Source organism: Papilio machaon, chromosome 21 (genome assembly GCF_912999745.1).
Source record: "Papilio machaon chromosome 21, ilPapMach1.1, whole genome shotgun sequence".
Lineage (NCBI taxonomy): Eukaryota > Metazoa > Arthropoda > Insecta > Lepidoptera > Papilionidae > Papilio > Papilio machaon.
In genome coordinates this window covers 1,806,519-1,834,230 of record NC_060006.1, presented here as the reverse complement: position 1 = coordinate 1,834,230, position 27,712 = coordinate 1,806,519, and the positions used below count along the sequence as shown (strand labels likewise).

The 27,712-nt window shown below is 33.0% G+C and overlaps 4 protein-coding genes across 5 annotated transcripts in view; 1 reads left to right on the top strand and 3 right to left on the bottom strand.

Annotated features, from left to right (window-relative positions):
• The window catches only part of LOC106707467, a 6,160-nt gene extending 2,539 nt beyond the window's left edge, over positions 1 to 3,621 (bottom strand). Inside the window, exons 1-3 of the mRNA XM_045683180.1 lie at positions 3,391 to 3,621; positions 476 to 596; positions 110 to 316 (exon numbers count right to left, since the gene is read on the bottom strand). Of these exons, the coding sequence (XP_045539136.1) occupies positions 110 to 316; positions 476 to 596; positions 3,391 to 3,403 (341 nt within the window). The 5' untranslated portion in view covers positions 3,404 to 3,621. The remainder of the gene's footprint in view (positions 1 to 109; positions 317 to 475; positions 597 to 3,390) is intronic.
• On the bottom strand, positions 1,103 to 27,712 carry LOC106709945. The gene is made up of 7 exons (XM_045683181.1): positions 27,631 to 27,712; positions 18,332 to 18,452; positions 17,773 to 17,979; positions 17,191 to 17,427; positions 16,533 to 16,819; positions 15,487 to 15,937; positions 1,103 to 1,123 (listed from the first exon to the last, which is right to left on the bottom strand). The coding sequence occupies exons 1-6, from the start codon at positions 27,641 to 27,643 to the stop codon at positions 15,537 to 15,539; spliced, it is 1,266 nt and encodes a 421-aa protein (XP_045539137.1). The 5' UTR covers positions 27,644 to 27,712; the 3' UTR covers positions 1,103 to 1,123; positions 15,487 to 15,536.
• LOC106709845 lies at positions 6,426 to 10,335 on the bottom strand. The gene is made up of 6 exons (XM_045683319.1): positions 10,326 to 10,335; positions 9,974 to 10,094; positions 9,357 to 9,563; positions 8,262 to 8,498; positions 7,235 to 7,521; positions 6,426 to 6,829 (listed from the first exon to the last, which is right to left on the bottom strand). The coding sequence occupies exons 1-6, from the start codon at positions 10,333 to 10,335 to the stop codon at positions 6,426 to 6,428; spliced, it is 1,266 nt and encodes a 421-aa protein (XP_045539275.1).
• LOC123722184 lies at positions 18,537 to 24,362 on the top strand. 2 transcript variants are annotated; one of them, XM_045683182.1, is made up of 6 exons: positions 18,537 to 18,712; positions 19,885 to 19,919; positions 20,845 to 21,132; positions 21,382 to 21,556; positions 22,096 to 22,276; positions 23,856 to 24,362. In XM_045683182.1, the coding sequence occupies exons 1-6, from the start codon at positions 18,650 to 18,652 to the stop codon at positions 24,113 to 24,115; spliced, it is 1,002 nt and encodes a 333-aa protein (XP_045539138.1). In that variant the 5' UTR covers positions 18,537 to 18,649; the 3' UTR covers positions 24,116 to 24,362. The 2 variants fall into 2 exon arrangements, with proteins under 2 accessions (XP_045539138.1, XP_045539139.1); XM_045683183.1 differs by lacking the exon at positions 18,537 to 18,712 and having other exon boundaries at positions 20,919 to 21,132.

The following is a 27,712-nucleotide window of genomic DNA, read 5'->3' as shown; positions in this document are numbered from 1 at the left end:
TTTACTACCGGAAATATTTTGGAATTTACGAATTTTAGCAACAAAAATGTGCAGTTTGTCTATGTGATAATCTTTGATTTCAATGTGACATAGAATATATTATACCTACATGCTGCCGGGTTTCAGATCGTTCTCGAACCAGGAGACGGTGTGCAGTAAGGTTGACAGGTATCTCCTGTAAGCAGTGTACTGCGAGCTAGAACGGCGCGAGCTGATGAGAACCCGCAGGATGGAGGGCACCGCGAACACCGCCACCAGGCCCAGCAGCATCGATGACGTTAGCGAGAAGCAGTTGTCCCAGTAGAAGCGGCGCCCTCTGTACAACATAGATACAACTAGTGACCAGTGACCATAATACATTAACAAATATATTTTATTGATTAAAAATACACTGCATCTCCACATTAATTTTAACTATTGACTTGCATTGCCTTCAAAATATTAAAGGTACTAAAAGAGTTGTAGTAAAACTTACTGATTGTATTTCTTTTCGCTGTACCATTCGGGATAGTCCATTCGTATATCTTCGGGTTTCTCTTTGTCCGATGACTGTTCACCTGCTTCCCTCGTGAAAAGACCATCCACGAATTCCTCCACTGAAAATTAAGAGTAAATTTTAGAATAGCCAATTTTTTGGAGCCACGCTGTCTGTGATAGAGATGCTTGTAGAACTTAGCAAAAAAAAAGTCTAATTTAACTGTTATTATAAATGCGAAAGTATAGATGGAGGGATAAATGTTTGTTAGAAGGTATATTCGGAACGACTCGATAGATCTTGATGAAATTTGACACAGATGTAGAACATAGTCTGAAAGAACACATAGGCCTACTATGTTTTTTTTTAATTCAAAGTTGCGGGCGATAGTCAATCTTTTTCATATTTAAAACATTTACCTCCACCCAGTCGAGTAAAAAAAAATTTATGTTAATACTCGTCGTTTTTGCCGCTCTTTTATATATAATACTAGCTTTTACTACTAAAAAATAGAAAACGGGGTAAAAATTATCCTATGTCCGTTTCCTGGTTCTAAGCTACCTGCCCACCAATTTTCAGTCAAATCGATTCAGCCGTTCTTGAGTTATAAATAGTGTAACTAACACGACTTTCTTTTATATATATAGACAGATATAGATAGATTAGCGTCAAAGATGTTTAATATTGAATGATATGACGAGTGACGGTTTATTTGTGTCGGATGTTCACAACCCTAACATGTATTTATGTTGTTCGTTTCAATTACGGCCACAATTGCGGTGTAAGAGCTCGCTTCCTACTTGTGGCGACACGATATTGATTGAGTTAAAATATAAAGAAAAGTATCAATGACTTTTTAGGTTCAAAAGCTTTGGTGTAAATAGAATTTTGGGAAGATATTTTATGCAGACTTAAGAATAATCAAAACAATTAATAAGCCTTTAGTTCATTGGATAAAAAAAAGAAAATAGTAACAGTTTACCCGTGTTAAATAAAATCCCCGTCGAGAAAATAAAAGTTCATATTGAAATATGACAGTGTTAAGGTTTCCTTTTCATAGGTTCATGGAAATTTGGTTTACATGTTAAATGTCAATTTGTTCGTCATATGTTCAGAGTGTAAACGGTTTTATTTCCGCGTTTATTAAAACGAAATAACAATATCATTGTTATTTTATCATGAATCATTTTATTTTCAAAAATACATACTCCTAGGTGCAGAAAACAGCGACAGAATTCTCTCTAAAATTTGCAATAATTTGGAGATAAACTTTTGAAAGTTATGCAGATGTTGTCACGAAATAAGCTATACTGCTATGGAATTAACTAACTGTCAAGAGGGTCAATGTTTTTCGAAGGGATGTAAGCATGTTTTTATGTATGTCGGTTTGTAATTTGTATGTATGTCCATTCTATTGTAGCCTAAACGGCCGAACCTATTATGACGAATGAAATGTCATTTTTTATGTAATAAATAAATAAAAATAAAAAAATTCGATTCGTACATTTCCCTGAAGTAAATAAAGTGGAGCTAAAGTCAGTCGGGTTTTTTTTTTAATAAGCCATAACTATTTTATATTATCAATAATAACTTACAAGCTATAAAAAGGTTTGTATGTTATCTTTCTTTAAATTGTATAGTCCACTGCGCCTGTGTAGTGACATAAGTGTGGTTCTTTGTTCGGGTCCCAGAACGATTTGGTGCCTCAGTTTACAATATCGGTTGTCATGGTAATCTATGGTCTCTATACCCGTGAGTCATTGCACGAACACGTATATATTTTTTTAATAATTTACTTTTAAATTTTAATTAAGAAAAAACTGTTGTCTTTTTTTTTCAGTGCTAAACGTGTACAGTGGAAACCCACAGTAATACACAACACTAAACACGTTTAAAATAAAGCAAAAAGTAGGCATTTCGACCATTTAAATTTATCATTCACGGCACCAAGTTACAAAAAGTTGCAGACGGATTAAAAGAATATAAAATTGGAAGCTGTGGGCAACTATACTTTGTGTTTTTTCACTGACTCGTTTATAATCTCACTATGGATATTGTAATCTGTATTTCTTAGGACTATTCCTGCTTTCGGTTTACAGTTACAAAATTATTTTGTTATAACAAATCCTTACTTCCTTAGTATGTATAATATTGATGCGAAAGTATCTCTGTCTGTCTGGTTCTCTGTCACGTCAAAACAACTGAATCGATTTAAATGATATTCGGTACACAGATAGTCTAGAGCCTGAGAAAGAACATAGGCTACTTTTTATCGCGAAAAAGGTTGGTAAGGGGTTGAGAGTGGGGGTGGAAATTTGTATGGAAGTATCGTCATTATTACAGTTAGAAGCTTGAATTGTATTTTTTAGGCTGTTAATTTGTTATAAATTACTAAGACAAAGTTTGTAAAAGTTTTACCCTCAAGGGTGCAAAATAAGGGAATATGTAAGATTTATGTGAATATTTTGTAAGTTTAATATGTTTTGTAGTAATAGTTTATAATTTTAAGTAATATGATTAACCTAAGTTAAAAATGCTACCAAAAGACAATATTTCACACGAACGAAGACGCGGGAACAGCTAGTTATTTATAATATGAACGTGTGAAATTTAATTTTAAACATGTAGGACATGATTTTTATTTACATGACTGTGTTAAAGATGACAAATAGATGACAATTAGTGTGGAATTTGCCAGTACTTTGATTCAGCCAGTAACATTTGAACGTGAAAGTTTTTGAAAGCATTCGATTATTTTCGTTCTAATTTCAAACGACATAAATATTACATTCGCTCTATACTATAGCTCAACTTAAAACCTATAGCTGTCTCTTTCATTGTAAACAGACATTTTTAAAATGTGATAATCCCGGTTATCTCCTTTGAATTAATTTACATAAATATTAATAACTTACCGCTTAAATCCATTGTTAGTTCCTGTCTTGTTTATAAATGATGAAACGACTTCCAAGGACTCCTAATAAGTGTAAATGATAACGTAAAATGTGGACAAACAACCAATCCGCGCGGCGCGCGAATACGCACTATTTGCCCGCTCTCACTCCGTGTTGCCGTTACTTCACGTTGACAGCTCGAAAACTGCATTGGCACTTGGCACTCTAGCGGTATGAGGCAGTACTACGCGTTTCAAATCAGAATGTGACCCTGATCTGCCAAAAATCGCAAGAAAAATTCAGCAAAATATAATTTATGTAAATTATAATTCGAAGTAGTATTAGAATTTTATATCATAAGGTGGCAAACGAGCAAGTGGCCACCTGAATTCGCAGAAACAGCGAAGCGACCGCTGCCCATAGAAATCCACAATTTGCAGAGGCGTTGCCTACCTTTAATCGACGGAGGTGCGGACGCACAGAAAGATAGTATTTCCCCTATCTATGCATCTTATGTTCGACAAATCTACTTCCTTTTCCCATTATTTCCTCATAAGAAAAGGGTAGCGAAAGAGGACTAAAATTATGCTTCCGTCACTCACACACTTATCAGGCAAGAACTCGGAACAGCTTCGACTTCACGCCTGTCTTCTGTGTGGTCGTGGTATTGTAACGGGCGAGCGGGTTTATTTGTGCAAGATGTTATTGTTGCTGGCGTCTACCACTGTTAAAATTCGTATTATTACACTAGTCTAATCGCCTCTTATCGTTTGGATGACGACGAAATTACGTAAATATGTATAAAGAACTTCGAATTTGGAACAATTTTTTAAAAAATATGTTTTTTTTTTCATTTTAAGAGCTATAAGGTTATAATATTGCGCAGTTTTTATGAACATTCTTACTTAAATCGTACAATACGGTTATGTCATAATACTGCATGTCGCATATGCTTCCTAACTCCCTATTATAAGATAGATAAGTTATTAGTTAGATAACGTGGTAAGATTGTTTGGTAAACACAGCACATGCAATTGTGTACTTAATAGCTATACAATTGTATTCCGTATCACGCACATGACCGTAACCTTTTATTCCATTCAGTCTTGTTTTAATACATATTGTTGTCTCTGTTTAGTCAACGAGAATGAAAGGAATGGTATAATTTATTAATGCAAGTGTGAAATGTCATTAAAATCAAATCATCCGTCAATTAAATGCAATTAAAATCGATTAATTTTAAATTAGTAAATGAAATTTCAAATAGTAATAAGCTTTCTTTTACTGTTAGTACTTAGTAATTTTTATTTTCAAAGACAATAAATATAAATTATATTTTTGTTAGAAAGTTATTTTTGACTTGTTATCTTGACTTTTAAAGCTGGCATTTTTCTTTGCCAAAAAATGATAAAACTTAATATGTACTTAAGTGAATTTACTCACTCTTATTAAGCGTATTAAAAAATCGCCAAGTTATAATCAAATTTTAAATTATCTTTACGATAAAAATAATCTCTTAAAAACAAGTCCATAATCACGGATGTTACGTAACCTTGAGTCTGTACTAACAACACTCGCAAAATAACACATTGTATATTTGTTAATAATAATTCAAATAGGTAGATAGAACAATGCGTAGGCACATAAAGGAAGAATATTATGAATGAACTCTCAACATCGTCAAATAACAATAATAAATAAAATTCTGCTTATAATTTCATTTATTTTTTTAAGCTATAATATTTGCTAATGATGCTTGTATTTCGTTCGCAACCTCTTAACCACAGATAATACAATACTAAATTAGCTCTTAACCATAGAGAATCTGTACCAAACTGTAAAAATTCCAAATTGTTATCACTTTATGGCTTAATTACATATTGAAAATTTGACATTCCTATACATAATTTCGCCATTAGATCGAAAATAAATAGAGAACAGAAAAAAAATAATAGAAAACAGGTCTACGATGTCAAATCGTAGATCTATTTTCAATAGACACTTGTGGCTGATTTTATGATACGTTTGCATTAAAAATAATTTACAATCTTTCAGTTCCCACTGCCGAAACAACTGCATGTACAGAAACAATATCTTTTTTTTTTAAATATGTTATAACAAAATGAAAAAACACACGGTAATAATCTTAAGTTAAATTTATATTTCACAATTTAATTGTTTATTTACATTAATAAAAAATAGTGCTATATACGAGAGTAGACTATCAAGTACTAAGAAGTTAGTACAGATGTCTTGCAAAGTATAGCCAGACCAGGAAAATAGAAAACCTGTGTTGAGGGCGTTACTACATACACCCTTTGAGTTTGCAACATTTACATCTACGTCACTACGTCTAATAAATGATCACACATCTTTTTTTTGCGGCCGGCTATAAATATTTTTTACACTTCAAATATTTTCGAGCTCAAAAAATGTACCACAATAATTATACGTTGACAACTCGACGACAATCAACAATGTCAATGTGGCAACGAATTTTTATAATAATTGAAATTACTATTCCTATTGCAAGAAATAAGTTAGGTTCTGTGACATGGCGAGGGCTTCTATATTTCTAATCCGGCTAAAAACTTTAATTTGTAATGAAAATTATTCTGAAAAGAAAGAGACCTTATTAAAATGACTCTAGAAATTATGTCAATATTTTTTTGCAAGTGTGCATGAATCTTGATGAAATTTGGCACAGACGTAGAACATAGTCTGGAAGAATACATAGGCTACTTGTATAGTTATTTTTTTTTACATTCCACGCGGCCGGAGTCGCGGACAAAAGCTAGTCTTGTAATATTGGTATCTAGACAGATAGTATTAAGATACACGAAATAGGTTATATTATTATTTCCATACAACAACATTCACATGCATCAGATTAATAATTATATATTATGTATTCGTTATGACGCAAGCAAGCTCACAAGGACAAGCTTAGCGTATTTGACAAAAACAATTATTTAATTAAACAGTCAAAATTATAAGAGTGACTTTTATTAAAAAAAAAAGAATGTTCATATCCTTGACATTTCTGTACCTAGAAATTATTTTTTTCGATTAATACATGATACAATAGCTTTGTACCAAGATGACCTTGTTTTTTGTTTTTTAAAGGCGGAATTAGGTTTTAATCCAGAATTGTCTATGGGAAAGTTGAATAAATATCTCGCTGAGACCTTTACATTGAACATTAAAAAAGTCATTTTCGGGTAACGTTTCATTAAATTGATAATAAATAAAAAAGTTGCATTTAGGAATCTTCGACCGTAGTATGTGGTGTATGTTTTTGTGAAGAACGAATGAAACATAAGCTTCAATCTTGAAAACAGAGATAGTTCTTTGTATTCTGGTATCGTTTCGAAGGAATTATAATCTCTCACGAACAGAAGGCGCTTCTTACTTGAGTTTTCAATAAAAGGTTTCGACATTAGAGTAAAGGAGTCAACGCCTGTGAAAAAAATATAGCTAACATTAAAAGCGGCACAATCCATTATTTGCTTGTATGAATATTCGTGCTAGACCGACCAAGATCTTTCGAAAGATTAACTTTAAGTTTAAAAGTATTTTCTGTTTCTAGATGGCCTCATTAAATTAATTTTAGCGATTTAATTGCGTTATTACATTAGAAAATTACGGAATAGAGAGGATATGGATAGGAAATAAAAATTTTCTGTTGTTTTGACCCTCTGCTCCCAATTAATGTTGATCTGTGACTCTTTTGCTTGTTCTTCTTAGTTTGTCTTCAGCTTAGCGAATCTATTCCTATTTTTGATGTCTAAAAGTGGTCACTTAATACATTTAAAAGTTTGATTTAGTAATAAATACTCATAGTTAATATTCTAAATTATTTTACCTGTCTCTTCTGAGCTGCCGTTTAATTTATCTCTCAACAGCTGTTGGAATTGAATCCTCTCCTCTTCCGTGTACACGTACCCTGGCACTTCCGCTAAGTACTTAGTCCAGTAGAGCAAGGAGGGCGTGTTGACTGTGGGGTTGGCTGAAGACACCCCCTCCAGCATGATGTGGGCCATGTACTCAAAGTACTCCGGTGGATAAGTCAGGCAAGGAGTGTATACTCGCTGCAGTATCAATTGGCAAACTTGACGCGTTTCTTCAATACTATTCCGACATATATTGTATCTGGCAACGTAAATTTATTAATTTTTTATTGTATCGTTCGTTCATTAGTACGTTAATTCGTTGGTCCGTTCGTTTACTTCACACGTATAGTTAAGGCGCTGCTGTTGCAGTTAATACTGGCAAAAAATAATATGTAAAACCTACATGGGTATAGACTTTATTGACTTTGACAGGGTTGCTCTAGTGAGCTGTCATAATTAGTTTTATTTATCTTTAGAACACCGGGCTGATGGCCTTATTGGTATATACCTTTACCCTGCACATATATTCGTTCGTTCGTCTGATCTTCATTCGTCCTTTCTTTCGTTCACTCATTCATTAATTCTCTTTTTAATTTAAATATTTTATCAATACCTTCATTAATTAATTTTTGGAACGAAGTTCCTTATCGCGCGTTGTGGGCTAAAGGGGGCTAGACGAAAAAAATTCTTACGAAAAGTTGTCATGATACTTTTTGCTATAGTAAGCTATTGTAAGCTGTGCGGTGTCGCATGTTTCTCTGTCTGTCTCTCTCTCTCTCTTATAGAAAGCAAGCCAGATATTTTCATTTCTATTTCGCATTGAACAGTGTGGTGTCGCGACTTAAAAAAAAATTATTACAATTCCTTCACTAATTAATTGAAAGGAACTTCGTTCCATCCGGGTGTCCCTTGACACCTCTCAAGTTTTTTTTTTCAATACAATTTTTCTGTTTCATGTAATGGAGTGATGAACTTATGTTTATTGTAAACTATATTTACCTCTCTTCGATGCCAATCATATATCCTATGACGCGCCAAAACTGATTATAAGCTTCCCAGTCATCTTTCTCTAACGTCTCGACGCCGAATTTCTCTGGTTTCAAAAACGTGAAACCAATGAACCCGAAGAGTGTGAGAGCAAGGTCTCTCTGACATATGATCCCTTGTCCCTTCAGCATCGCCGCTTTGCTCATAAGAATATGACGTCTACGAACTTTATAAACTGATTCCCAGGAACTAAAATAGAAATCATAGGTATTGGATTATTGTGACGTCAGAAATGATTTAAATCATTTTAACTGGGATAACCCTAGAACTCCACTGCAGCGAAACTTGTATTAACACATGTTGTCATCCTTTTTATTGTCTTTGATAAAAAAAAGACAACAATACGTATTAAAACAAGTGGTTCTACAGTCTAAGCCCACATTTATAATTATATTTAAATTGTTGTCGATTTTTGTAGTAACATGGCGGGGATGACATTTCAGTTAAACGAAATGCGTCAGTAAAATGACGTAATTCGGGATATAACAGGGTTATAAGAACAAATAAACTTTGTCTATTTACGCAATCACTTAACTTTTCAATGTTTTATGAAATCTTAAGTTTCCGTATTAAGTAAGAAATTCGAAAACTCCGATAAAGATATAGAAAGAATTACGTATACATTTTTTTCTATAATAAGAATTATTATATTATCGATGATTTCGCTAAAAGGGCGAAGTGACCGCTTACCTGCAGCAAGTCCAAAAAGGTGCAGTTGTTTTGTTGTTTATTAAAATTTCCTTTTAATGGACAGAGGACAGAACGTGCAGAGAAAAGACCTCAGCCAAATCTACCTCCCATTCCTATCCTATCCTTACAACACAAGTGTAGGAAGAGGAAGAGGACTAGAATTTGCCCTTCGGCACAGATAGCCGTCAATTAAAAGCACCGCAAACTTCCACTTCACACCTATCTTCTATGCAGTCGTGGTATTGCACCGGTAGAGCAAGCTATTCCTGCAGGCGCTTTTTTCTATATGCCACCGCCGAATTCATCTTCCCTTCCCTATCTTACAAGAAGTGTAAATCTTAAAAGTTTCTTACTCACTGGCTGCCTGGTTTAAGGTCAGTCTCGAACCAGGAGACTGCGTGGAGGAAGGTCGAGAGGTATCGCTTGAAGGCGGGGTACACGTCATTGGAACGTCGCGCGCCCACCAGGATCTTCAAGATGGAGGGCACAGCGAGCACGTTCACCAAGCCCAGTAACATCGCCAGGGTCAAGCCGTAACAGTTGTACCAGTAGAAACGACGAGCTCTAGAATATGGTGTTTGCTTCCATATTAATTTTATCGTACCGGGTTTAAAACAGTTTGAATCATTTTTTTGTCGCAACATTAACATTGAAATCTCTGCCCCCCCCCTCTCTCTCTCTCTCTGTAGCTATGATCTCTGACTGAGGATAAATTTCAACAAGAGACATTTTGACAGTAAAACAAGCGAGTCAAAATGTAGTAGCCCGAAAGACGGGCTATTTATTTTACCTCCGTTTTATTGGAACTATTGTACATTTAACTGCTTACCAGTTTTAAAGTGTGAGGTGTCATTCAATTCGTCTTTCTAGGAATGTAATAAGGCTTTGTGGCTTTTAATAAATGACTATATAGTTAAGTATGTATGATAATAATACGATGTAGAGTTGTATAAAAGAGTTAACAATTAACTCACTGATTGAACTTTTCTTCGTCGTACCATTTTGGTAGTGTTAGTATTAGATTGTCAGCTGTTTTTACATCTGAAGGTGATTCTGCAGCTTCCTTGCTCAGAAGTTGATCAACGAAATCTTCCACTGAAACCAAAGACGTTCGATATCTAATATATAAAATTCTCGTGTCACAGTTTTCGTTCCCGTACTCCTCCGAAACGGCTTGACCGATTCTCATGAAATTTTGTGAGCATATTCAGTAGGTCTGAGAATCGGCGAACATCCATTTTTCGTTTTTTTTTTAACTGCGCGCGGACGTAGTCGCGGGCGACAACTAGTATTTATATATAAAAGACAGGACGAAACGAACCAAACCGTAATCCATGACTTGTTATCACTAGGTAGCACTGACCATTATGATTAAATGTTGGGAAATGTTTCAAACTTCTGCTCTAATAGTGGGTTTTCATTCTCTTTGAAAAGAACAGGGATAATAATTAAATTCACGGGAAATAACTTATTTGTATTTGATCGAATAAAATGTAAAAAAAAATATCAAAAAGTGAAAGATTTTGCAAAATTACAACTTCCTTAAACCTTGATATTTGTAATGTTTTTTAGGTGTTTTGAAAATTTAATATGTTTGTTTTTTTAAATAACGTCGTCTTTTTTAAATGTCAGCGTTGAATTGTTGTTGTTGACATAATTTTAAATTGTATCAAGAACAAGAACCAGATTTACCAAATACAACAAAAACTCACCAAAATCTTTAGCTCCCGTCGATATTAAAAAAATAATTAAATTGATAAAACACGGAAGTAATGATTGTTTACTCCTATCACAAAGTTGACATAATAGCACACGCTAAATAATCTTAAAAACGATAGTTTTTTTTAGTAGTTGTCTACCGCAACTCTGTCCGCGTGGAATAAAAAAAAAACTTAGTTAGTAGCTTATTTTTTCTTCGAGACATCTATACCAAATTTCATCAAGATCCATGCAGCCGTTCTAGGTTCATCTACATCTATTCATCCATCCAATCATCCAAACATTTCATTGTTAGCTCATAGGTCGTGAACCAGTTAGTTGACTTTACACATATCTCTGAAATTCTTCGTAAATAATGCGCAGGTTACATTACGTCGTTTTCCTTCAGCGTAGGAACGCCGGTTTAATGTACATAACATTCTAAAATTGAAAAGCACATTTTTATATGGCGGGGATTGAACCTAGACGTGCAAATTTCGGTCCGGTTCGGTCAAGTGCTTTACCAGTGCCTCACCGACACTATTATATTATATATTTCTGACGAATGTGTGTGCCGAAGGTCTTGTTTTTAGTCCACTTTCCCTTCCCATCCTTTTCTTATAAATAAAGGAAGGTAATGGGAAGTGGATTTGGTGGACGAAGGGACGTATAGGAAGGGGAAATGTCCTCTTTCTGTGCGACCCCTCTTCCGTTGATTGTCTTTTATCTTTAACAAAACAGAGATAACAATATCGGAGATTTTAGTCTCAGAAACCAACGGTAATTCAAATATATCAATGAAATAATAATTAAATATTTCTCGATAAAAGATTCATGGAATTTTCTTGTTTATTATAAAGTTCAAACAACGAATTATTTTATTCCATCTCTTCCACCGGGTGGATAATTACGAAAAATAATTTTTCATATTTTCAGTAATTCTTTTCAAGGAATAATATTTTGCCATGTCTTTTTTTTTCATTCTTCCCTTAATATATTACAAACTGATGGACAATTTTGAAAAAAAAGCATTCTTAGTGCTTGCTTACGTAGTAACAAAAAGAAATAGTCCACATACAACCTTTTACCATTAAATTAAATTAGAAAAATTAAATTAAATAATTTTGAAGGAATCTTGAAATAAGTAGGTATTAAACATTGTTTATGTAATTCTGCCGAAGGAATAACATTTGTCTACAAACACTAACATACGGGGTGAAATTAAAAAACTCCTTTACGTTTAAAAAAATAGACAATATTGAAAAATGCTAATACCATTGCAAATTAAATTAAACTTACAAGCGCTGTTAGCTTAAGCTAGGCTTTTTATTAAAAAAAAAGTCGTTACATGTAGTTAAAATTGTGTTATTATTTTTTCTTTAATATTTAAAATACTTTTTATATTTTTTTTCTTTAATTTTTAAAAGCTATGATTTTTTTTAGTTTAATTGCCTGTCAGAAATAGTGCTCTGTTTGAAAAAAAATTAAATTGATTTAAAATTAAAATAAAACTTGTATTACAAATTACATTATATATATGACACTTTCGTATTTGTTAAAGATATTGACCATTATTTAATAATAATTAAAATTATTGCGCAAGAATTAATTTTATTCGGAACAAAACGATTGGATGTATAAAAACATTCTTGATTTAATTTTTAAATTGATTAGGTAAATGATATTGGAGTATATACGAGTAATAAATACTTGGTGTCTGCCGTGACTCCGTTCACGCGGAATAAAAAAAATAGGCTACTTACTAAGTATCCTATATGTTCTTCCAGACTAGGTTCTACATAAATTTCAGTGAGATTCATGCAGCTGGAGATACCTTCTAACAAACAAACATCCATCCATCCATCCATTCTAGCTGTCGCATTTATATTATTAATAAGCTTAACATCAATTGAATAATTATTATTCATATTCTATGTATCAATTTATATAAAAATATTAATAAAAAGTATTTATAGAAAATATACGCATAGTATAAAAATGTATAATAAATAAAAATGACAAAAATATTTTAAAATGAGCTTACTATTTATTATTTTTGCTGATGATTATACGGCCCTTTCAATTGTTTTAAAAAAACATCACAAACACCGAATCTATTTTCCTAAATTATAAATAAATTCATTATAATTATACGATTTTGAAAAAAAAAAAAACAATGTCGTCACGATGGATCACTGTCAATTGTTCAGACCAACTGAATTCAAAATGCATCATATTAAAAAAGGAAATGAATCTGTTCACGCGTAAGCCTTTTTTTTAATCTTTAATCATTGAACGAACAACTAATTCATTTTTTAAATATTGCAAAAAAACAGAGATTATTTAATTTTTAAGTGCATGGACAAATTAATGTAAGTACTTTCAAATATTTTTTGATAGTTTATTTTGGATATTGGATATTAATTATGGATGATTGATTTATATTAATATTATTAAGAGGAAAGATTTGTTTGTTTGTTTCTTTGTTTGCTTTGAATAAGCCCCGAAACTACCGAACCTATTTGACGAAATCTTTCATTGTTGGGAAGCTACAATCCATGACATAGGCTATATTTATTACTAGATTTATCTAATTCCGTGCGGACGAAGTCTTGAAAAACTGCTATCATTGTATTCAGCTTGTTCATTATGGTATTCAGGTTGTTAAAACAATCATTGTCACAAAATCAACATGGATGGATGGATGGAACCACATTTTACTTTTTTAAAACAATTTTTTTACAATTCAATAATTGTTAATGCCTCATTTAATCGCTTATTTAAAGTATAACTATTAACATTAAGTACAGCTGTGACAGTTCGTAACAGTTAAAATGTATGCTGGATTGTATCCAGTGGATACAGCATTGCCAGGCGTCCGGATAAAGCCGGACATAGGTAGGCTTTTAGATTGCGTGTCCGGCCAAAATAAACGGTGTCCGGGTTGTCCGGCTTTTGTTAGGCTTTTTACATTTCGCAAACGAGAGTGGCCGAACGCCGGCGACGAGAATCGACTGACGGTCGTGTCCGGCCTTTCTACCCAAATGTCCGGCAAAACTGGCTGTCTGTCCGGCTATTAGGTTTGGCGACCTGGCAACCCAAGTGGATACGAATAGGCTCTAAAGTCGATTACAATGTAAATAAAACAGTAATAAAAAAATGTATATTTAAATAGAAAAATAAAAATTCAACCATGTTAAGCTAATGGTACTAAGTAAGCTTATTTTAAAATGATGTAATAATTTTTTAAACCCATACTTCTTTACTACAAATCATTTCAAAAACTGCATCCATGCCCATGCATTAAACCTCATAAAAACATTCGGTTTTGATTTTTTTTTTCATGTAAAAAAAAGGAATTGAAATAGTTGAGGACAACAATCTATTGTAATTTTCATACAAAACTTCGTACATTTAAATATAATGCAATTCAAATTGTTATAATGTCAATATTGGTCACCGTAATTCTGCAATACTCATGCATTTCGGGTACACCAGACGTTAGGAAAACAATAATTCATACACCCTTTTCTATAAAAATAATACCTTGGCAAATAAAAATAACTACAAGTTTTTAACACATGCGAATTTATTAAACACATTTAATATGTTATTAAATATTACTTAAATGACATATTTATTAATATCTAAAAGACTGTTGAAGTGAAAAAAAATTTTTTGAAGGGAGAGGAGCTTTAGGAGGGAGAAGGGATAAATAAAAGAAAAGACAATGTTAAGATAAAAAAAATAATAACATAATAAGGAGGTTTACAATAAAGCTGTAAAGGTGTAAAGTTGAAGGAAGGCAACACCAATAGTTAAAATAAACATTTTTTTCAATATTTTTTGTATATTATGTTATTATTTATTCTATAATATACTATATTAGTATATACATTCTATACATTTATTTACTTAACTTGAAGACAATAATCATCGATACAGAAACCTCCAAATTAATTGTTCCATAAAAACTCTTGGTTCAATAGTGACCTGGATTTTTGAATTGTCAATATAATTTATAGGATTTTATATCATTATGTATTTATAATAAATAATAAATTATACACACAAATAAATACATTTCTTAAGCTTTTGCTTAAATAACTAATTCTTACAACGGTTTCTAACTGTTGAAGTAGTTTCAGCACATTGTTTGTACTTTAATTAACATTATTTTTAACCTATATTATTTTGTATCTCTAAACTTATTTAAAAAAAAATGTTTTTAAGGTATCTTATCTGTTGTCTTTAATGTTGATTTAGAAAGTACAGAATTTAAAAAATGTACGTATTAATTTGAAACTGGGAGATGTTCAGATAAAATATAACAATTTTAAATTATTTTTTTCTCTAAAATGCTCTAAAAGACCGGATTATTCAAACTATGAAGTCACAAAACGGATACTCATACTCATTTGAATACATATAAATTCTAGTCAAACTGAATAGAAACGAGAATTTATAAAAAACCTATCTAAACAATTTTACCTTTATAAGGCTGTTGCTATATACTTATAAAAATATACATAATAATAATAATAATTTATTGGATTGACACACACACAATTTACACAGAGTTACACTTTACAAGTATAATAAAATGTTACAATAATATTTTTTCACACATGTGTTGTAACTTGTAACCATTCCAAATAAGCTCGAAGCTAATGCTAGACATGTTGTATCATCAATTTAAACACCAAAATAAATCCATAGACAATAAATGACTTGTCAACCAGTGAAATTTAATTTCTCATTTTAATTAAATTTGAGTATATATTCAACATTTTGTTGTTTCAAATCATGGTGCTATAATTTTACAACTGAATCTCACATTTACCAAAATGCTAATATCGCCTTGTACCAAGGTATAGGCTGCTGCGGCTTATTGTACTCCGAATTCGGCTTAGCCGGTGTGTCGTCCAAAGGTGATTCCTTAAATATATTTACATAGGAATTCTTGATTCCGTACACAAAGAATGCAACGTATGGAAAATATTCTGTCAGGTTAATAGATAAAACAAAATAGCTGTTTATTAAAACTCGACCAATATTTGTATTGTAAAATGCGATGAAAATGGAGAAAAGAGCTAATTTATATTTCGCGGCTAATGATAGCTTCTTGTATTCGGGCGCATTGTCCAATGTGTCGTAGTCTTTAAGATAAAGCAACCTTGGCGGCCGCTCCGGCAGACCCTCTACTCTTGCTTTTTCTACTAACAACGAAGCATCTACACCTGAAATATAGAAAAACTCATTGTAAATCATACTTTGATCCGCGCGGAATAAAAAAAAATAGAAAACGGGGTAAAAATTATCCTATGTCCGTTTTCTGCTTCTAAGCTACCTGCCCACCAATTTTCAGTCAAATCGATTCAGCCGTTCTTGAGTTATAAATAGTGTAACTAACACGACTTTCCTTTATATATATAGATGTATAAATGTTTTCAGATATCTTGGCTGCTTTTAACATCGCGATAGGAGAATACAATTTAAGGTTCCGCGGGGCGTAGCGGGATGCGTGGTAAGCGCACTGCGCAGCGCATAGATGAAACGGACCGCCAAGATATTCTAAAACACTAATTGGAAAGTACTAAGTTGGGCATACGTGTTGGAATAAACATTCAAGTGTGATGGAAAATTAACTATAAGTAAATGTAGTTAAAAACAAGAACAGGTAACAGAACAGAACTCTATGGAAGTCGGCTCACGTCTTTTTGTAAGGTAAACTGGCAAAAAATATATTTTTAAAATAAAGGTGATAAGCGGCCACCTAAAATAGCGAACTGTACCTTGCCTATAGCTATAGAAAAGTACAATAACAGTATTTACCAATATCAGGGTGTTTTCCATTTAATTTTTCTTTAATGCGTCTCTGCAGATCGATTCTCTCAGCTTCGGTCAAAATATACCCGGGCACATTCGCCAGGTTCTTCGTCAAGTACATCTGACTTCCAGACTCCATGGTACCGTTCACCGTCCACATGCCGTCCATCATGACGCGTGCCATATGCTCGAAGTACTCCGGCACGTTCTCCAGGCACGGCGTGTATACGCGCTCCAATATTAAACGACATACCTCACGGGTTTCCTCTATATTCTTACGACATATATTGTACCTGAACAGAAAAAAATGTAGGTCACAATATAGCAGCAAATATACTTATTGTAGGAGACCAGGTAATATTTTAATCGTCTACTTTGAATCAAATGATAAGACCAAAGAAATCCACTCATGCATAAAAAGTAGTTAATTTAAATAAGCGTCGTTATATTTATCTCTCTCTGCTTTACAAGTTAAAAGTACAAATTGATGATCGTTGCCGTTTATAAGATGTATAACTGGTTGGTATTTAAAAGTACTATGTCCTGAATAGGTTTATAAAAACCAGTTTCACTTCTGCCGGTATTCTGATTTCACTGAAGAAATTAATGAATAGCGACATGATGCTCGTTTGTTATCCTTCAAAAAATTTAAATTGCGGCTAACCTGTCTTCTATTCCTAACATGTGACCAATAACCCTCCACAAATGGTTATAAGCTTCCCAGTCGTCTGCCTCTTGCTGGTTGACGCCAATGCGGTCCGGCTTCAGCACTGCATAACCTAGAAACCCGAACTGAGTCAGAGCTAAATCACGTTGGGATACAGTGCCTTTGTTCTTCAAGCGAGCCGCTCGCCCGCTCTTCAAATGTCGACGTCGAACTTCGTATAGAGATCGCCACGAACTGAAAAATTTATATTTTTTTATTCCATAACGCGCATAGGGCAATAGCCTACATTTTAGAGTATACTATCAAAGAAATTTGACAACATGGATAAGTAACTGTCAATGAGCTAATGAAAAACTCGCGTCAACTTAATTTCTTTTGGATGTACTTAACTTTGCATGTACGGATGGATGGATGGATGATGTTTGTTAGAAGGTATCTTTAGAAAGGCTGCATGGATCTCTTTGAATTGTTTTTTTTAAGAATAGATAGGCTGCTAATAAAGTTTTTTTTAATCCCGCGCGGACGGAGCCGGGGGCGACAGCTTTTCTTGTAATAATAATAATATATTGTAAAACTTACACAGTGCCAGGCTTCAAGTCATATCGGAACCAAGACATAACATGTAGAAATGTTGACAGATAGCGTTTGAATGCTGTGTATTTTGAGGAGGATCGTCGTGAGCCGACTAACACTGCTAGTATTGTTGGAACCGAAAACACGGATATTAGTCCCGAAGTCATAGATCCGGAAAGACCGAAGCAGAACCTCCAGAAGAAACTTCGACCCCTTTAAAAATAAATACTATATTGTTGAAGCTTGAATAAAATATATTGCTGGCTGAATGTACGTAGACATTTTTATAAAAAGTATTTTTTATCGTGGATTACCATTGAAGCAATATTGTACAAAAACTTAACTACATTCTTCTTAAAAAATATGACTTAAATGGTTTTTTTTTTCAGCGTTAAAAAATTTTGAAATCAGTAAAGTAGTTTTTGAGTTTAATTGTTTTGTATATAAAATACAAATCTTACCCCTAATTAATATTAGTGTAGATAAGTTACAATTCTAAGCAGTTGTAAATCAATTGTCTTTTCTGCCAATTGTTATTTTAACATATTTTTTCAATACTTCTTACCTATTATATAAATTTTCATCGAACCATTCTGGCAAATTCATTTCCAAATCATCTTCTTTGACGGTGTCTGAAGGAGTTTCGTAAGCCTCCTTGCTTAGTAGACCGTCTATGAATTGATCGACTAGAACAAAAAAAAAATGAATGTATGAACAGCTCCTTCTCTGCATTACTTACTTTTTATTGGCTAACTCTATGAAAGTCGAAACAATGGTTTAGAACAATAGCGATTAGTTTATAGTTATCGCGAAACTAAAAAACATTTTGGTAAACGAACGCGAGCACAGTATAGGAAAGCACTTACACGTACGCGGCTGCATAATGTTAAAAAAATATAACATTCTGTTATGTTATTTTTTATTTCAAGTGTGTTATTGTGACTGGGTAAGAATTTACATTAATAACAATCAAAGTATATTTTTTTAAACTTCAATATCAATTAAAAAGTTTTTACAAATTGTTAAGATAAAGTAGTCAAAAACTTGTAAAAAAAAGTAGTAGAATTGCTGAAATATTGTATTATTTTTTTTAATTAATCTATTGTTTTTATTTTTATTTCTTGTCACTGTTCGTGTGCGCCCTACCGAATTGGTTTACTTAGCTTAATTTCTACCCAAAGGTTGTCTGGCAGAGATCGCTGCTTAGCGATAAGACCGCCTTTTGTGAAAATCCTGTTGTACTTTCTTTTTTTGTAACTCCATGATAGTGCACAAAAAACTATATTTGTATGATTAATACGGCTAATAGTAAATGATCCATTGAAGTCACAATATTTTCCGTTTCAAATATAAGTCAGATTATATTTTCAGATATTTGCGACACAAAGATTTTCTTACCAAGACTGAGACGTCTTGATCGTTTGAACATTGTAAATTTAATATTAGAAATTTACATCTCCTTTTTAGTGTTTCCCGTTGGGCCTACCGATCAATCTCTAGAAATCCATAGAATCATTCGGAACAATGGGATTTTTTTTTATTCTATAAACCAAATCGGATTGAAGGTAGGCCGATCGGCCCAACGGGAAACATCTCTCCAGTTATTCTTACAAACATAATTAAGTTTTATCCAAAAACTGTATACTTATTTGTTTAATTTTGTGCTAAATGTATGCGCGAACTAAAAAATTCGTGGAGCATCATTACGAGGCTATATCAACACCTAATTTTTATATTCATCTAAGTCTAGATTGTGACTACATTCTCTAGTATGAACGCATTTGTTGATGAAAAAAATATTGAAACGTTATAAGGTCATTTTTTGTCGCTAATATTCTGGTCTACCTTTATTGAAAGGACTGAGATGCAAACATTGATTTGAATTTAATCAGTATAGCGGTTCCAGAGAATACCCGGAAAAAACGCGGCGTTGCGTACAGACAGACAGACAAAAATTTTAAAAATTGGTCATTCGTAATCAGCAACGAAATTTGTTTTTTTTTCTATAATACATATTTTTTAATTTTATTTATATGTATAGATATATACATACATACATATAAATACATATAAAAATATATACATATAAAAATGAAATCATTAACTTTTGGTTCCCAGGTATCAGAATGGTTGACGCCAATCCGCGATCAATAGTGAGTACAAAGAGATTCAATAATACTATTTATAGAATGGACATTTAAATATTTTAAGCAGAATTGCACATAATCATTAATACGCTATCTGTTTAAATCAATCATGTGTCAAAGTAGACAGTAGTTTAACAGTGATAGATCTCGCAACAACAATTTTTGTTGGGTGCACGTCGACCGGTGAAATACCATGATCACACAGAAGACAGGCGAGAAGTGAAAGTAGGGTGCCAGGTCGCCAAACCTACTAGCCGGACAGACCAGCCAGTTTGGCCGGACCTCTACCCAAATGTAGAAAAGTCGGACACCCTATATTATTTAGGATTTTGTCTCAGTATCCACTGCTCGCTTGCTTGCTTATTGCTTCCACTGTGGAAGCAATTCCACGTTTCGTCTGATGTGTGTGGTGCCGGAGGCCTAATCTCGTTCTCTTCCCACCCTTATCTTATAAGGAAAGGATGGGAAAAGGAAGTGGATTTGTCGAAAGATGGGGCGCATAGGAAGAGGATATATCCTCTTTCTGTGCACACCTCCTCTGTCGATTATAGGAAGGCAACGCATCTACAAATAGTAGAATTTTGTTAAAGGTTACATTTGGTGGTGGTTCGTAATGTCCTGCCTATTTCATATTAATTTATACTACTGATTGTTTTGTTTCTATTGGTTACATTAGTTTGCATAAACATCAATTACGTAATCTTATAATTATCTTAGTCTTGTATTATATTTGTTTGTCTTTCCATTGTTTTATTTAAATATTAACGCATTACATCACCATTGCAATGGATATGCAAAACATACGCAATTATAAAAGCAAATATTGCAGTATTGCACAATATTGAAATAAGAATATATGGCTAGTTAAAATATACAATAATCTATTTAAAGTGGCCAGTAATTTAAAATATATTTTAACTTATTTTAACAGTAAAGAATCAGGAAGAAGAATGAACAAAATAGACATAAAAATGTTGGATGGGGATAAACTAAAATTGTTCTCAGGCAGTCCAGAAGTTTTAGAAATACCACGGAACAATTTGCTACTCCAAACTACGTCTAACATGACTCCAGTGAACGTATTGCAGACACAAAACCTCAGGGTAACATTGGAAACAATTTTAGGCAACGCTAAGAAATTAGCGGACAGCTTGAAGGCGCAAATATCAATAGTGCAAGAAAAGGAGGAGAGATTAAAGGATACTATCGTCAATGGGAGGTAACCAGTCTTCTAAATTGTGAATCCAATTATTTTAATGTGCTATCTAAACTAAAAAATATAAATATAAAAATGTATAAAAGCTGGTTCAAGCTTTGTAGGAGTGCGATCACTAACCTAACCTAACCTAAACACGAAATTAGTTTAACAAAATAATTGTGGATTTCTATTGTCTTTGAAAGAATGAAATAAAATGTTTTCAACAATTGTTTTGACAATTGAATTCAAGATTATGTCACCATGTCACAGATTTGGAATAACCACACTGACCGTTTCGACGCTTAGGAAGCTACCGAAGAACTATATAATTCGCGACGGCTACTGGACCCTCTGCAATGGTATTTTGCAGCACCCGACAACACAGGAAGTCACCGCAGCGGCATTCAGCGATCTATACGCTGTTCCTAGGTGCATAGGACAAGAGGTATGCACTAAACCATAGATTTATAATTTTTTTTCTCCTATCACCCCGGTCTGGTGGTTTCCAAGAGGTTCGTTATGGGAAACAACCCATTATTCTGAACTTAAGAAGTACACGGAATTTGTATTTTTGAATTTTTATATTATTATAATAATTGCAATTACGAGATTGGAAATGAAACGAATTGGCAAAGCAAAAACAAAAAGATCTATAACTTTAAATAGTAATAGCATTTAGATGTGTGACAAAGGCTAAAGCATATGCGGTTTACAAAAACCGGTCGCATACCATAATTTCAAGTCCCAACCACGGAGTACGTGATCAAAATGTTACATACAAAAATCTAATACAAAAACTTTTAACTGCATTAAAAATATTCTAAAATTAGACAATCTTAATTCTAAAATCTTATTCTTTCTATAAAATATGTAATTAAATAGCTATATTCATATACTATAGTCCGCGATTTCGTCCTCACGAATTGACTGTCGTAATGTTAAACGCAAAAAGGCCTACTTTTTCTTCTTATTATATTTTCCTAGGTAACATCGAAGCCAGATCCTTGTGTATTCAATTCTGTAATCAAATATGACACAATACCGTCTCAAAAGAGACCGGAGTATTCTGAAGACGAGTATCTCTGCCTCAAGCCGACGTTCAATACTACTTTAGAACAGTACTTCAGTGTAACAAAACATATCGTCAATCAAACTTGTAAAAGTGGTATGTATTTATCTTACTTCTTACTAATATTATAAATGCGAATGTTTAGATGGATGTATGGATGTTTGTTTGAAGGTATCTTCGAGATGGCTCAACGGATCTTGACGAAATTAGGTACAGACGTAGAACATAGTCTGGAAGAACACATTGGCTATTTATTAAGTTTTTTTTGGATTCCGCGCGGACGGAGTCGCGGGCGACAGCTATAGTCCAGTCGCGGAGCACGAAGAATTTCGTACATTGAACTGTCATTACCTGTCTCTGTCACTCCCGCGTAAATACAATGAGTCTCGCTCGCACAAATACAACGGCCGCCGTCCTCAGGGATTGTAAACCTTTTACTGGAGACTATAAGGTTTGTTCTTTTGTAATAAATGTGACAGGCGAGACGTCTTCGGAAAGCAGTTACTCCGATACAGAGGAATCGGATTCTGATTTTTTATTTTTTTATGCCGAATTAAGATTATTAAGATTTTTTTCTTGTTAAAATGTTTACTACTTGTAATATAAAATCTAAATAAATAATTTATATAATAATAATAACTATATTTCATAAGTTGGTAAATTATCTTTCTCCTTCAAATAATTCATGTAAACCGCACTGAATACAAAAATGTTTATGACCACTGTCAGTAGGTAAAGAGGTCATTGTACGAAATTCTTCGTGCTCCGCGACTGGACTATAGTATGAAATATATTCCAATAATATTATACTTTGAGTTAAGAGTTCAATGAATTATGCAGACACATATTTTTGTCTCTATTTTTTCAAAGAGGAAAAAGGGATGGACAATTTGTTTGTGTACTAGGTAGTGGAAACAAACGGTTGCGTGTGTTGCTCTTTGCGTGCTGGAATGGAGAATTTCTCGAAATTGTTGACCGTACAAACAGGTCGGTGCAAAGCAATCGGGGTCTTGTTGCCAACTTAATACTTGGAATAAATACTTTGAATAAATTAATGATATAAACAACAATTTTATTTTGGATTTTAGATTTTTGTTTTAAGATAACTATAAAGTTATTTATATCAATATATATTACACTATATAGCTATGACAATAACGAATTAATAATTTGATATCGTTAATCTCTATGTATGTATTTTTTTATCTCTATTTATCAAAAATAATCTATTACCGTTGGTACTGACAAACATCTGTATATGTGTATAGGTAACTTCAGAACGGCTCAATGGATCTTGATGTAATTTTGTAATGTAAAACATAGTAACGGAGATGTAAAACATAGTCTGAAAGAACCTATAGGCTACTTATTAAGTTTTTTAATTCCCCGCGGACGGAGTCGCGGGCGACAGCTAGTATTTTATAAAAAAACTGATATTTTTATTTTCTGCGGAGTATTTTGGCAAGCCCTTGGACAAAGGATCACAAGGTCGCAATAATGTGAATGCAAAAAAATCTCTTTTTAACCGACTTCAAAAAAGGAAGATCTCAAATTGTTTTAAACATGTTTTTTATGTTTGTTATCTCAGAGCTCCGCTCATAATGAACCGATTTTGATGGTTGTTGTTTTATTTGAAAGCTAGTGCTTGTCGAATAATATGTATAATATGTTTTAGGTGTCATAAGGAGCATGGCGGATAATGTGCTGGAGTGTGGGGTCCGAGTGTTGTCGGATTACACGTATTATCCGAACAAAGAGGTGACTTCGTATCTACCGCTGGAGTACTGCGAAGGAACCCAGGGCTCCTGTAATCTCATCGTCGCTTGGCATCTCTCGAATTCGAGCGTTGAAAATTTCGAATTTATAAAAGATGACCTAAACTTTAAGAATTATTTCATGAAATCAGCTACATTCTTAAATAATGCGTTATATTAATTATCGAAAAGATTTTACTTAAGTGTAATTAAATTTAAAACTAGTATTATATTAAAAAAGAAAGAAAATATATTATCGTAAAACAAAACAAACCCTAATAAGGGACAAATAGTGGTTCGAAATTTCAATACACCTACTGAGCACTAGTTGCGGAATAAAAATCTAAACCAGGGATTCCCAAAGTGGTCGATATCGGTTTCCTAGGGGTCGACATAAACGAAAACTGATTTTGGGGGTCGACGAGGTCTAAAAATCGACCCCTATTAATAATAGTCTGCTAACTTGAAGCATTGCTAATGCACTCTATCTTCTATTGACCTAAGTCAGAATGAAAAATAAAACTCTGTAGCAGCTGTTTTAAATTAGCGGACCATTATGAATAAGGGGGTTGATCTTAAAAGCAGGTAATTTGGCCATGGGGGTCTGAGGTAACAATTCATTTTGGAAAAGGGTTCACATGTCCAAAATAGTTTGGGGTCCCTGATCTAAACCATACAGTCAATCCTTGTTTTTTTGACGGATGACAAAAAAAGAAGACCCAGAGGACATCGACGTCAAAATTGTAGCCCGATAATGCACCTTACCAACCTAAGGAATAAAGTTCAAACCTGAAGAGGCCATCTCTAGGAAAATCGTAATAAAAATAAGTTTGTGTTTACCAAACCAATTATGCATTGCCTGATTTCAGCATTATTAAATCAATTTTGCAACATTGTATAAATCCATTATTGCAACATTTAAATTAGAACGCATAATTTAACTTTAATTATGAGAATTCTTTTTTTCAAATTGGGACTCACGAATTAATTGTTAATTTGCAAGATGCCGAGTTCAAGTTAGTTGTGGTTTGCGAGGAAATTTTCCTTCTACTGGAATACATTGAACCAAGGCTTCCTAAGATCGAATATCATACTATTAACGGTAATTGAAATGTAAAGGAAGTCAACGATTTTGAATGTACATCGCTGGACGTAGATAACATGATGACTAAGTTTAAAGTAATTTGTGGCGGAAAATTCTAGATAAATGGACAGATAAAACGTGTTGTCATAAATATCATGTTGAGTATGAATACTCATGTACAGCTAATTATATGTAAAAATGCATGTCATATTGTGTTCTATTCAACCAAAGATATTCATTAAAATATAATTCTAGTTATAGATCGGACATTACCAATTAGTACAGTTTTGTTGGCGTACTACGTGTCCATTCTGATGTAAATTTAATGTCTTTGTTTTTGGCGACAAAAAAAATCATAGGAGTCTTGATTTGTTCGTAACCCAGTGTCGACTGTCAACAACCTCTCATTATTGACAGTTATTTTGCCATACTTACCGTATCCATTTTTGAATGATATTTTATAAGACACTAGCTTTTACCCGCGACTCCGTCCGCGCGGAATAAAAAATAGAAAATGGGGTAAAAACTATCCTATGTCCGTTTCCTGGTTCTAAGCTACCTGCCCACCAATTTTCAGTCAAATCGATTCAACCGTTCTTGAGTTATAGTGTAACTAACACGACTTTCTTTTATATATATAGATATTATTTTTTTAATGGCGTGTTTTCTTGTCCTGAGTATAACACGGAAACGTTTGTCGATGACTAGTAAAATGCTTACTATACTGCTTACTTATATTATTAACTCTGTCTGTCTGTCCTGCTTTCACGTTACAACTACTGAACCGATTTAAATGAAATTTAGTACACGGAGTCTAGAGCCTAATAAAGGACATAGGTTCTTTAATGCAAAAAATGGGTTGTAAGGGGTTGAAGGGAGAGATAGAAATTTGAAATTTGTATGGAAGTTTAGTCGTTTTTACAGTTAAAAGCTTGAAACTTATTCTAAAGTCTTACCCTCAAAGGTGCAAAATAACAATAGGGGATGAAGGTTTTATGTCAATGTGTAAAGTTTATGTGATTTTTTTTAAGATTAATATATTTTTTTGAAATGTTTTATAAATTCAAGTAAAATAATTAGGTAAGCAACGCATCTGCAATTGAAGATGTCTATGAGCAGCGGTCGCTTCGTTATTTCGGCGCATCAGGTGGCAGCTTCCTCATTTACCACTTTGTAAAATAAAAAACCTAGATAAACAAGCAGCAAGCTGCAAGATGTAGTAAGAAATAAAACAATATCTGTCTAGGATTAAAGGAGCAAAGAGGCTTAAAACAAAAGAATATATATACAAACCAAAAAATCGAACACTATATTTTTTCTAATTTATTTTGTCTATTGTTTACTTTTTAAAATATGTGAAAAAATATACAGTCTAAATTGGATCGTAAGGACGAAATAAGTTTTTAATTTTAGTTATACAAAAATATAAATAAAATATAAAAAATAAAACATAAAAGCTAACCACTTAAATTCACATGCGCTACGCTACTATTATGTGCAAGTTCCGTGAATTTTGACTCCCTACAAATAAACAAGTCTGAATATCTTGATCAAAGTAATTTGACAAAAACATGTGAATGTTTACTGGGTGCTTAAAAATCGCTAAAAACAATGTTAAATCGTTGAGATTGTTCCGTAAAAAATATATTGACAATTTGTATGAAAAAGAGGACAAAAACTATAATATCGCTTGTTAAATTTGTATGCATTGAAATGCAGCGCCGATATGCGTAAAATGATTCCAGATTAGTTATTGAGTTCGGCCGTTATAGTTACATAGAGCATCATATACAGCAGCAGTCAATATAAATCTTACTAATATTATAAATATGAATGTTTAGATGGATGGATGTTTCTTATTAGGTATCTCCAGAACAGCTCAACAGATTTCAATTAAATTTGGATATAGGTCATAGTCAGAAAGAACATAAAGGCAAAATTACGTCTTTTTTTCATTCCGCGCGGATTCCCGGCTGACCTTTGTTTTATGAAGATAAATAAAATTTTAGTAAATGTTTGTAATTTCAAAATATCATATGTCTTGCACACAATGTTTTATTTGTCGTCGATTTTTGCCAAGGTACGTTCTTCTGGGGCCTACACTAATCTGCCTATTTAAATTAAATTTTCTTTATTCCTATTTGACTATCGGATCTGATCTGCTAAAACTAAAAAAAAACATATTGTGTAAAATAAAATTGTTGAAAAGGTGCTTCCATGCAGTAACCATAAAAACAAATTAGGTTTAATATGATACCAGATGTTTGAGGCCTGGCACTTATTATATTTTATGAAATTTCTTTTTTATATTTTGAATTCAACAACCAACCCGCACTGGGCCAGCCTAGTCACCCCTTACTTGAGTTGGCTCCGAGCTGGCCACACGACACCCATTTTGAATTTTGTTTTTGCAAGTGTTCCCACGTCCAAATAAGTAATTCAAGGAGTTTTTGCAACTAACAATTTAAAACGGACTAAAAAATACTTTAAAAACAAGATTTTAATATAAAATTCGAATTTGGAATTGTCTATGTAAAAACAAATTTCGACGGCCATTTCTATATTTAACGAAAATTTAATTTATAAATTCAAATAACGTGTTTTTTTCTCACCTGTCAAATCCATGATGTCACAGTTGACAAAAAATGTAAATATTTTTATTCGCGTAGTTCGAATGCAGTCTACGTTTCGACA

Excerpts from the sequence above, each read along its gene's own strand:
- LOC106709845 (XM_045683319.1), bottom strand. Across the intron at positions 9,564-9,973 it reads GACGAAGAAAAGTTCAATCA|AGCTCGTCGTTTCTACTGGT; the intron begins GTGAGTTAATTG and ends ACCATATTCTAG. Across the intron at positions 7,522-8,261 it reads ATGATTGGCATCGAAGAGAG|ATACAATATATGTCGGAATA; the intron begins GTAAATATAGTT and ends TTACGTTGCCAG.
- LOC123722184 (XM_045683182.1), top strand. The coding sequence starts at position 18,650 with ATGTTAAAAAAATATAACATTCTGTTATGTTATTTTTTATTTCAAGTG. Across the intron at positions 19,920-20,844 it reads ACGCCAATCCGCGATCAATA|TAAAGAATCAGGAAGAAGAA; the intron begins GTGAGTACAAAG and ends TTATTTTAACAG. Across the intron at positions 22,277-23,855 it reads CAATCAAACTTGTAAAAGTG|GTGTCATAAGGAGCATGGCG; the intron begins GTATGTATTTAT and ends AATATGTTTTAG.
- LOC106709945 (XM_045683181.1), bottom strand. Across the intron at positions 16,820-17,190 it reads ATGTTAGGAATAGAAGACAG|GTACAATATATGTCGTAAGA; the intron begins GTTAGCCGCAAT and ends TTTTCTGTTCAG. Across the intron at positions 15,938-16,532 it reads TGGAAAACACCCTGATATTG|GTGTAGATGCTTCGTTGTTA; the intron begins GTAAATACTGTT and ends TCTATATTTCAG.